Source organism: Chrysochloris asiatica, unplaced genomic scaffold (genome assembly GCF_000296735.1).
Source record: "Chrysochloris asiatica unplaced genomic scaffold, ChrAsi1.0 scaffold00121, whole genome shotgun sequence".
NCBI classification, from domain to species: domain Eukaryota; kingdom Metazoa; phylum Chordata; class Mammalia; order Afrosoricida; family Chrysochloridae; genus Chrysochloris; species Chrysochloris asiatica.
Window position 1 is genome coordinate 8,703,960 of NW_006408639.1, and position 11,338 is coordinate 8,715,297.

The following is an 11,338-nucleotide window of genomic DNA, read 5'->3' on the forward strand; positions in this document are numbered from 1 at the left end:
GGTGTCGCTACTTCTCTGGATAAGGTCCCACATTCCGCTTGTGCTCTTCTTCCTTGATGGTCCTAGGGTCCTTTGTTTCTGGACTGTAACATTAACCGCTCACCCACTTTTGTTACAACACTCTGCCTTCACAGTTGTGGCAGTCACAATTAGCCATTATAACAACTACTTGCTATTGAATCAAAAGAATCCTATCCCCATCTCCTTTCACCAGACCCACCTAGACAAGATGAAAACTATTCAGTGGGGATTCTACCTTCCCCAGCACACTCTGAAACTAAACCCCCTCTTGAAAATTTGTAAGCCAGTCACTTCATGTCTTTATAGCCCCTCCCTGCCACCCCCATTTTAGGTAGCCAATGTCTAAGTTGCCCATCGCTATCAACCCTGTATACCAAGGGGATAGTCTTGCTCCTTGATGTAAAGATTCCTTCCCTCTCGGTAGGTATTCTGAGCTACTACATCCATAAGTATCCTTTGTCAGATTTCCTTATCTTCCTCTAGTCGAGCTCTGATCATCAAGCCATTGAAGGTAGGTCACATGGGAATTATCTAGCAGGCTAATTTTTAAGTTGATAATTTTGTATGGCCTGCAAATGATACTATAGGCAGAAAAGGGTTCCCCATCCCTATTGTATAGGGTTTTCAAAGAGTGGCTGGTGAATTTGAACCACCAACATTGCTATTCAAACTGACCTTGCAGTCCAGTGCTTGTCCTACAGCACCACCAGGTCATTCGTCATTGTTGGTGTTGTTAAGTGCCGTTGAGTCAGTTCTGAGTCAGAGAAACTCTGTATAGGGTTTCAGAGGAGTGACTGGTGTGTTTGGACTGCCGATCTTGTGGTTTAAACCCATTTTTAGGTCCAGTGCATTTTCCACAGCACCACACCAGGACTCCACATTAGTCATTTGTTGTTGTTGTTGTTAAGTACCGTTAGTCATTAGAGAGGTGCAGATCAAAACCTCAGTGAGATACCATTTCACTCCCACTAAGATGGAGTCCTGGTGTGGTGCTGTAGGATAAGTACTGGACTGCTAACCACAAGGTTAACGTTTCAAACCTACTGTTCACTCCTTGGAAACCCTATACAGGGTCACTGTAATCAGAACTGACTCAACAACACTTAACAACAACAGGATGGCTAAGATAAAGAAAAGGAAGAAGAAAATAATGTTGGTGAGGATGTGGGGAAATTAGAATCCTTATCCATTGCTGGTGGGAATACAGTCTGTTGTGGAAAAGAGTGTGAAAGTTCCTAAAAAAAACTAAAAATAGAACCACCATATGACCCAGCAAGTCCACATCTAGGTATCTAGCCATAAGATGTGTAATCAGGGACTCAAAAAGAGACTGGCCCACCAATGCTCATTGCAGCACTATCCACAACAGCCAGCTTTGGCTGCAACCTACATGTCCATCAACAGATGAATGGATAAACACAATGTGGTACATACATGCAACGGATTACTACTCAACCAATAGAAGAACTGAAGTCTTGATAAACGCTACAGTATGAATGGAGCATCAAGACATTATACTTACTGAAATAAGTTCATCACAAGATGACAAATACTGTCTGACCTCACTTATATAAAAAGATATGCAAAGACAAGTATATAGAGACCAAAGTTTATTAGTGGTTACCAGGCGTGGGATAGAGACGCAGAAATGGGGTTGCAATGTAGTGAATTCTTTAATAGGGCTCTTCTACCTTATTAAAAGGAGTTCTGGTGTGGTTCTGTGGGTTAATGTGCTAGACTGCAAAGTCAGTTTGAACTGCAAGGTTGGTGATTTTAAGATAGCCAGTTGCTCCTCAGAAATCCTATACAGGGTCGCTATGAGTCAGAACTGACTCGACACACTTAACAACAACCGTATTAAATAATATGCAATTCCCCCCAAAGGACTTGTTTCCTGATGGTCTAGATTGGAAAAGGTGGGGGAAGATGCTAAAAGGATTGTATGTTTCAGTTGTGAGCAATTGTTTACAGAGTTCATTGTGATTGTAAAAACATGGAACTCTAATGTACGTATAAAATGAGCCATCTCAGAAGCAGGAAAGGGGATCTTACTACTATCAAGGAAGAAAAGCCAGAAGTGGAGTGTGTCCTTTGAACTCTAAGATCTCTGCACATTGAACCTCATCAACAATGTGACACCAGAGGTATAGCAGAGGAATCCAGGAGCCAAAAAGCCAGACAGAGCAGTGGGCTTCCCAGCCCATGGAGCAAGGAATGAGTGCCTTTGGACAAGAGGCTTGCTTGTGGAGCAAGGTGCCTCTAAGCACTTATTTGGGGAACTAGGTTTGTTGACCATATGGAGCACCTTCAGACTGAGGCTTATAGCGAAGTGGAGTGCCCTTTGGGCATTTATCCATGGTACTGAAAGAGCTTTGTACCATAGCTGGAGCAGGGCAGAGGCCAAGGGGCCATGGCTGAGAGGCCAAAGACCAGAGAGAGGGCTGCCTGAGGCCATGACTGAAGAGACTGTCCTGACTGAAAGAACTGTGCCCCGAGCATTTCCAGTCCTCACTTCTAACCTGTTAACTTCCCCAATAAATCCCGTAACTGTTAGTATGGTGTCTGAGTTCTGTGTGGCCATTTCAGTGACTCATTAAACCCTGCTAAGTGCAGAGTACTGTTGGAAGGATAATTGGTGTCAGATTTGGTATGAGGGAAGAAGGCTGGAGGCATGTCTGACCTCAGCCCTATAAATATCAAGCTTCGGGGGATGCACTTTGTTTCTCCTTCTCCTCGGAAAAAGCCAGAGGTGCTCAGATACTTCTCCCACCCACCCCTCCCCCCTTTTTTCAGGGGTTAATATGATGGAAGAACTGTACTGATTAAGAGTACTAGTTGTTGTTAATTACTATCCCGTTGGTTCCAACTCACAGGGACGGCCCTGTATATGGTTTCCAAGGAGCAGCTGCTCAATTTGAACTGCTGACCTTATGGTTAGCAGTCCAATGCTTATCCTAAAGCGCCAGGCAGTCAATTAATATAATTGTTGCCAATAAGTTGTACACTTGTAAAAAGTTGATTTGGTGAAAGTTGTATGATATATTCACAACGACAACCAGAAAAAAAAAAAGAGTAGGCTGCAGCTGCTTATGTACAACCAAGCACCTCAGGGGACTTGGTTCCCTGTGATTGCTCAGCTGTGCTCCAGCCTTGCCCTCAAATCCTTGTATCAAGGTTTACTTCTGGAGGAGTCTAAGATCCTGCCCAAATCCCTGCAGCCGGCTGCTTGGCAATCCTCTACCTTCCTTGTCCAGGTTCATGGCGACTAGCGACCTGATGTCCGAGCTACAGAAGAACTCCATCCAGCTGGATGAGGACAGTGAGCGCAAGGTGGTGGCGATGTTGCTCAAGCTCCTGGAGGACAAGAATGGGGAAGTGCAGAACCTGGCTGTCAAGTGGTGAGGGTCGACCTGGGGTGCCAAGGGAGGGCTCCTTTGGGGTACAGCTGCTGAGAAGTGTTGCTGAGGCCCCAGTGAAGACTGGGTTTCCCCAGAAGCAGACCCCAGGACAAGGATTCAAATATGAGTTGGTGTGGGCTGTGATCACAAGAAACACTTGTGGGAAGGTAGGGAGATGTCGGTGGGAAAGGGAAGGGGACAATAAAGAGTGTGGGGTCAGTGGAGCAAGTGACCTCTGTGGGCTACTGGAGCCAGCATACCTTGGAATGTTCCCGCCTTCAGAGCTGGTGCATTAATTCCCCAAGTCTCATCAGTCATTGGTTGAGAGCTGCTTCTCGGGTAGGTGGAGCGTTATGAATTCCCTGAACCCTTTAGCCAAAGAAAGTGTCCAGGCAGAGATGTAGGTGCCACATTTGGAAGTCAAGCTTGCCACCAAAGTGGAAGTGCTGAAGGGACCTGGGGCTCTAGCACCTTCTGCCCTAGGCACTGTGAGGTTGTAGTCCTGAAACTTAGAGTTGCCTCAGGGGAAGAAAAAACAAGACAGTGTGTATACAAGGCATGTGTCCAAAAGGGTGGGTAGGACACTGAGGAATGACAGGTAGTTCTAGCAGGGTTGAGGGGCCACAGGGTGAGAATTTGGTGTAGCCGTTGTGAACTTGGCCCAGTTCTTCTGGACTATTTTTCATGCAACTTAACTTGATTCCAAGAGCGGAGGGAGTTCAATAAAAGGTCTTATATAGGACGTGGCCTTATCAGGTTTGTGATCTGGAAGTATCTCTCTCTCTCTCTCTCTGGCTCTGGTTTCCCACTAGCTGAAGCAACACACTCATTGAGTTTGTAATATTTCTTTTCATATCATGGAACAAAATGTACAGATAAGATAACCTACCTATACATGTAATTTCCAAAAGGTGCTTCAAAAAACTTGTGGAAAAATGGAATTAAAAGATAATGGAATTTCTTTTACGAACTTTTTGAAGCACCCTCATATAATGCTCTAAACTGTGACATAGAGGAGAAATAGAAGGAAAGTAATTTAAAATAAAACAGCATGATTTCATTATGTAAATGTGTGAGCATGTTGACAGTGGAAATGACAATGAAGACATCAGGAGATACAGACTTGTCACACATGCCACAGGTGGGGTCTGTCTACTGAGGACCTGGCCTCTCGCACTGCCGAGATTTTCTGAAATGCTGAACTACTGGTAAAGTTACCAAGAAAACCAAGTACAGTATTCCCGCAATTTACCTTACAATTGCATTCTTGGAAAATTCAGTGTATATTAAAACAGAGCAAAAAAATTTTTTTAATGCAAAATGAAATGACATTTTTGACTCAGCTAATATAGAAAGGTGGTGTAGTTTTTTTCATATGAATGTCCAGGGGAATGTTAGAAAGTCTTGCAGGACATGGAACAGTGCTTTGTTTTGCAATTTTGTCTTTCTAACTTCTCTGGCCATGCCCCCTCCTATAAAAATTAGCCAGAATTACCACCTCAGTGGTTATGCTGACAAAAAAAAAGTCTCCCACAAATTTCCCAAAATGCTTCTGGAAGTATACAGTGGTTAGGATGAGTGTCCCCCGTGATGGAAGATGAGAGAGTTACTTAGATGGAGGAATTGACGGAGAAGTATGTGTAGAAGGCCAAAGTTTGCCAACTTTGGTGTGCTCTGGAATCACCCCCACCTAGCCCTGAGGGATTCAGATTCAGAAGACTGGAGGGCTGGGGGTGGAGAGGATGAGCATGAAGGCCTAGGTGATGACAGTGCCCAGCTAAGGGTGAGAACCAGGGAGGTTAGTGCAGCCCTTCAAACTAGAAGTCCATTCAGATCACCTAGGACCTTGCTGAAATTTCACAGATCTGATTCAGTAGGTCTGGGCAGGACCTGAAAGTCTGCATTTCTAGTTAGCTCCCAGATGGTGCTGATGATGCCCATCTCTGACTCTATGACCACAGTCAGGATAGAAGTCTTCCAAATGCCATCCCCAGATGAGCAGCAGCAGTTGTTACCATTGTTAAGTGCCACCGAGTCAGTTCAGACCCATAGTGACCCTGTATAGGGTTTCTGAGAAGCAGCTGGTGAGCTGGAACTGCCGACTGCGGTTCAGACTCATTTTGCAGTCCAGCGCATTAACCCACAGCGCCACACCAGGGCTCCAGCAGCAGCAGTGGTACCTGGGAACTTGTTAGAAGTGCAGATTCTTGGGCCCCACCCAGACTTCCTAAATTTGAAACTCTGGGAATGGGTTTCCACAGTCTGTTTGAATAAGGTCTCCTGGTCATTTTGATGCATACACAAGGGTTAATCATTGGCCTGATAACCCAAAGTCGGAGGTTCAAATCCACCAGCCACTTGGTGGGAGAAAGCTGTAGCTATCTGCTCCTATACAGATATACTGTCATAGAATCCCAATAAGTTGTTCTTGTCTGTCCTGCAGGGACAAGTGGGAGCCCTTGGTCACCCCTTGGGTTCTGGCCCAGGTTGCTGGATTTTATAACTGACCACATGCTGAGATGCAGGTTTGGGTGGTTTTAGGATGATGCTGGCATAATCAGCATTTATTTCTGGCAAAGCAGGGCCTCCCCTACAGATGTAGGGCCTTTTCCTCAGCCTATATGCCCCATGGGCATGAGGGGGCAACCTGACTCCAACTGAGCCTGGGGCTTCCCCCACTCCCTGCTCAGCCTGGGTCCTCTGGTGGGCAAAGTGAAGGAGTACCAGGTGGAGACCATTGTGGATGCCCTCTGTGCGAACATGCGGTCAGACAAAGAGCAACTCCGAGATATCGCTGGCATCGGCCTCAAGACAGTCCTGTTGGAGCTTCCTCCTGCAGCCACAGGTACCTACCCCTCTAGGGCCCAGGGCCCAGGGACTCTAGGTAGCATCAGTGTTTATCCCAATTTACAGATGAGGAAACAGAGCCTCTGAGAGTGAAGGGACTTACCTAAGGTCACTCAGCTAGTAAGTGGCAGAGATGAACTTCAGATCCAGATATCTGAAAAAGCCCATGGCTCTGTGGCAGCTAGGAATGCATTTAGCTGCAAGTAACAGGACAAACTAACTAACTCAGGTGAAATGAATAGGAGGTTTCTTTTTCACATGATAAGCCTGAGGGATCCGCTGTTCAATTTTTGCAGCAATTCATCTAGTAGCTCATTTACAACATGGTTGAGGTCTCTGCTCCACTTTCTTCCTTTTATAAGAAAAGCGCAAGTTTTCCCAGAACCCCCCAGAAAAATGTCCACTTATATCCCATTAGCCAGAACTAGGTCACCAAACCACTTCTAGCAGCAAGGGAGGCTAAAAAAAAAACAAATGTTTTAACTTTTCTGTGGGCATGGAAGTGTGTGTGGGCTGAGGGTGCGGTGGGCAGGTCCAGCAGGTCTGCTGTCAGTCCTCAGCTGTTCTAGCTGTCTGAATTCATGTCAAACCTTGGACCATTCAAGTGCTGACATCCATGGATCAAAGAGTGTTGGGGACATGGACTAAGGAGCACAACCAGAGCAAAACAAACTAGAGGTAGAAGTGACCTCTTCCCCCAGCCCTGGGCCTCACTGTGCTGGCCTTGTGCCTTGCACAGGCTCCGGCCTGGCCACCAACGTGTGCCGCAAGATCACGGGTCAGCTCACCAGTGCCATTGCCCAGCAGGAGGATGTGGCCGTGCAGCTGGAAGCCCTGGACATTCTCTCTGACATGCTGAGCAGGTATGGAGGCCACCCAAGGCAGTGAGGGGGGAGCGGAGGGGCCCAGATGCACTGGTCAGTACCTCCTGCACTGTTGCGCTGCAGCTCTGTGCTCGCTGGACAGTCCAGCAGCCCTGCAGAGAAAGCTCAGTCATCACAACTTTACAGGCTTCCAAAGCTGAGTGGCTTGCCCAAGGCCACACACTGAATATTGAAACATGATGAAGAACACCACAATATTAGGTTCAGTAAATGACAGCACCTAAGATTTGAACTTTGGTCTCTCCATAGCTAAAATCTATGTTTGTTTATTCATCCTTTCTCCCACCCACATCTTGCTCTTTTTCTTTTGGGCAAATGTATCTGGGCCATTGTTTTAAATTAACACTGGAGCATGGTTGATGGTTCAAGCCCACTATCTGCTCTACGAGAGAAAGGTAACATTTTCTGCTCCTCAAGGATTTACAGCGTCAGAACCCCTCTACAGTGTCACTGAGAGTTGGAACTAACTCAACGGCATCTAACAGCTGCAAACCTAAAGGTTGGTTGGGACCCTCTCAGCATCATGGCAAAATAAAGGCTTGGTGATCTGCTTCCCTAGAGATTACAGCCAAGACAATCCTGCGGCGCAGTTCTAGCATGTGACACATGGGCTCACCATGAGTCAGACTTGATGGCTACTGGCTTAGGTTTTTTTATTTGTTTTCAATTGTACTGCACTTTTTTTTTTTTATTGAAGTCACTTCTAATCTTGAAGATTAAGAAGATTTTCATCAAAAAATTCAATTTAGCACCCAAACTGGGCAGATAGACCCCTTTCTCAAGTTGTGTATGTAGATCAACATCTACATATGGTAATGATCATAACCACCAAAACAAAAACCCAAACAGAATTCATTTGCCATAGACAATGTTCTAGAAAGTTTCTAGAACAAGCAATGACATTACACTGGATTATGCAATATATCCACAAGTACACTGCACAGTTTTTAAGCATTCATTTGCTCACTCTTCATTCATCCATCCAACCTTCAGTGACCCAGTATCTGTCAGGGTGAACTCATTGGAAATGAGCATATGAGTCGATAAAACTGTGTAATAAATACAACAATAAAGGCAACAGCAGAGATGGCAGGAGCTTAGAGAAGAAACTCTAACTCAGTGAGGGGACTGAGAGTCTTCCTAGAGAGGGTCCTGTTAGACCTGAACCTTCAAGAATGGGAAGGACTTAACCAGGTAAGGGGAACACTGAAGAGAGACTCACAGTAGAGAGAATGAGGAGGAGAAGATGTGGCATCCGGGGGTCCTACAAGGTGGTTATGGAGCTAGGGTATAAAGTGAGGGGTGGTGTGGAGAGGTGAGGCTGCAGGGCTGGCGTGAGGAGTACTGTGCACAGATTTATGTGTTTGGACTGATCTTTCCACCTGGAAGTGGAGAATAGGAGGCAGGGGCTTGGATGGGCAGGGAAATTGGTTAGAAGACTTCTGAAGGCAGGTGAATTCAGGTCATATTTAGGAGCTGGGTTTCCATGGAGTTGGGGTGGTAAAAAAGGCTAATACCAGGGGCCTGGCTTTAGTAAAAATGGGAACAGACAGAGGCCCCTGGCTGCAGTGGGTGCACTGCAGAAACAGTGTGGAAGCAGGAAGATGGTGGCTTCAGTTGACTTTAAAGTTCCTGGGAGGCATCCCTCAAGGACCACAAGTGCAGGGTCTAGGGCCCAAGTCCATCTTGCTTTCAGCACAAACCCAGTCACAGAGTAGATCAATGAATAAATAAATAAATGAAGCTAGGCTCAATGGCCCACCATTCATATATCAATTTGTCCTACTGTAATGCCTTGTATGTTGCTGTGATTCTGGAACCTATGGCATTGGTATCTTAAATACCAGCAGGATCACCCATAGTGGACAAGTTTCAGATGGGTTTCCAGACTAGAAAAAGCACACACCACACACAGACTACCTCTGACTATTTACTGAAAACTTTGAGTAACAGTGGAACATCAGATGAGCCCCTCAGGTTGGAAGACACTCAAAATACTACTGGGGGAAAGCTGCCTCCTCAAAGTAGAGTTGACCATGATGATGCAAATGGAACAAAGCTTTGGGACCTTCATTTAATGATCAGACACAATGCAAAATGGGGAGAAACACAATGCAAGCATCCATTAATAATCAGAACATGGAATTTATGAAGTATGAATCTAGGTAAATTGGGAGTTGCAAAAAATTAAATGGAATGCATAAACATCACTATCCTAGGTATCAGTGAGCTGAAATAGACTGGTATTGGCAACTTTGAATCTACAATCACACGGTTTACTATGCGGGATGGTCATACTCATCATCAAAAAGAACACTCCAAGATTTTTCTTGAAATACAACTCTGTCTGTGATAGAATACTATCCATACGCCTACAAGGAAGACCAGTTAATACAACTATTACTCAGATGTAAAAATCAACCACTAACTTAACAACAACAACAACAAAAGCTAGTGATGATGCAATTAAAGAATCCTACCAACTTTGTCTCTTGTATTCCAGACATATTATCAGGAGGGACCAGTCCCTGTAGAAGAATATCATGTTTGGTAGAGTGGAGGGTCGAAGAAAAATGATGAAGACCCCCAGTGAGATGCATTGGCACAGTGGCAGCAGCAATGGGGTCAGGCAAGGCAACAATGGTGAGGTTGGCTCAGGACCAGCTGTGTTTCATTCTGTTGTGCATAGGGCTGCTTTGAGTCGGTACCAACTCGATGGCACCTAACAACAACAACAACCAACTTCTTCAGTCTGAAATTGATCAAACATGCAATCAAGATGTATTGATAATTACTGGTGATTGAAATGCAAGGGTTGGAAACAAAGAGGAAGGATCAGATGTTGGAAAATATGGGTTTGGTGATAGAAATGATGCTGGGGAGCACATGGTAGAATTTTGCAAGACCAATGACTTCTTCATTTCAAATACCTTTTTAAAGCAACATAAAAGACATCTATCTATACACACGAGCCTACCAGATGGAAAACACAGAAATCATCTCGACTACATCTGTGGAAAGAGAAGATGGAAAAGCTCCATATAGTCAGCCAAAACAAGGCATGGGGCCGACTGTGGAACAGACCATCAATTGCTTATATGGAAGTTCAGGTTCAAGCTGAAGAAAATGAAAGCAAGTCCCTGAGAGCCGAAATATGACCTTGAACATATCCCACCTAAATTTAGAGATCATCTCAAGAACAGATTTGATGCATTAGATGCTAATGACCGAAAGCCAGAGGAGCTGTGTAATGGCATCAAGAACATCATACAAGAGGAAAGCAAAAGGGCACTAAGAAAACAAAAAGGAAGGAAAAGACCAAAATGGATGCCAGAAGAGACTCTGAAAATTGCTCTCCAGTGTAGAGATGTTAAAGCAAATGGAAGAAATGAGGAGGTAAAAGAGCTGAACAGGAAATTTCAAAGGGAGGCTCTAGAAGACTAAGTCAAAAATTATAATGAATTGTGCAAAGACCAAAAGGGAAGAACATGCCCAGCATTTGTCAAGATGAAGGAACTGAAGAAAGCATTCAACCCTAAATATTGCAATATTGGGCAATATGGGCAAAATTTTGCAATATGGGCAAAATATTGGATGATGTGGAAAGCATCAAAAAAAGATGGAAAGAATACACAGAGTCACTGTACCAAAAAGAAATGATCAATGTTTAACCATTTCAAGAGGTAGCATATGATCAAGAGTCAATCATCCTGAAGGATGAAGTCCAAGGTGCACTGAAGGCATTAACAAAGAACAAGGATCTGGGAATTGATGGAATACAAATTGAAATCTTTCAACAAATTGATGTGGCACTGGAGACACTCATCCATCTCTGCCAAGAAATTTGGAATACAGCTACCTGGCCAACCAATTGGAAGAGGTCCATATTTGTGCCCATTCCAAAGAGAGGTGACTCAATGAAATGCAGAAATCATGGGACAATACCATTAATATCACATGCGAGTAAAATTTTGTAAAGTATAATTCAAAAACAGCAGCAGAAGTACATTGGCAGTTAACTGCCAAAGCTTCAAGCTGAATTCATAAGAGGGTGTAGAATGAGAGATATCATTGCTGCCATCAGATGTATCTTGGCTGAAAGCAGAGAATATCAGAAAGATGTTTACCTGTGCTTTATTGACTACGCAAAGACTTTCGATTGTGTCGATCATGACAAGCTATGGATAA

General features: G+C 44.5%; 1 protein-coding gene across 1 annotated transcript in view; it reads left to right on the forward strand.

Moving 5' to 3' along the window:
* CAND2 (cullin-associated and neddylation-dissociated 2 (putative)) overlaps positions 1 to 11,338 on the forward strand; it is a 50,568-nt gene that overhangs the window by 8,842 nt on the left and 30,388 nt on the right. Inside the window, exons 2-4 of the mRNA XM_006868682.1 lie at positions 3,276 to 3,419; positions 6,110 to 6,264; positions 7,006 to 7,129. Coding sequence (XP_006868744.1) covers positions 3,276 to 3,419; positions 6,110 to 6,264; positions 7,006 to 7,129 — 423 coding nt within the window. The remainder of the gene's footprint in view (positions 1 to 3,275; positions 3,420 to 6,109; positions 6,265 to 7,005; positions 7,130 to 11,338) is intronic.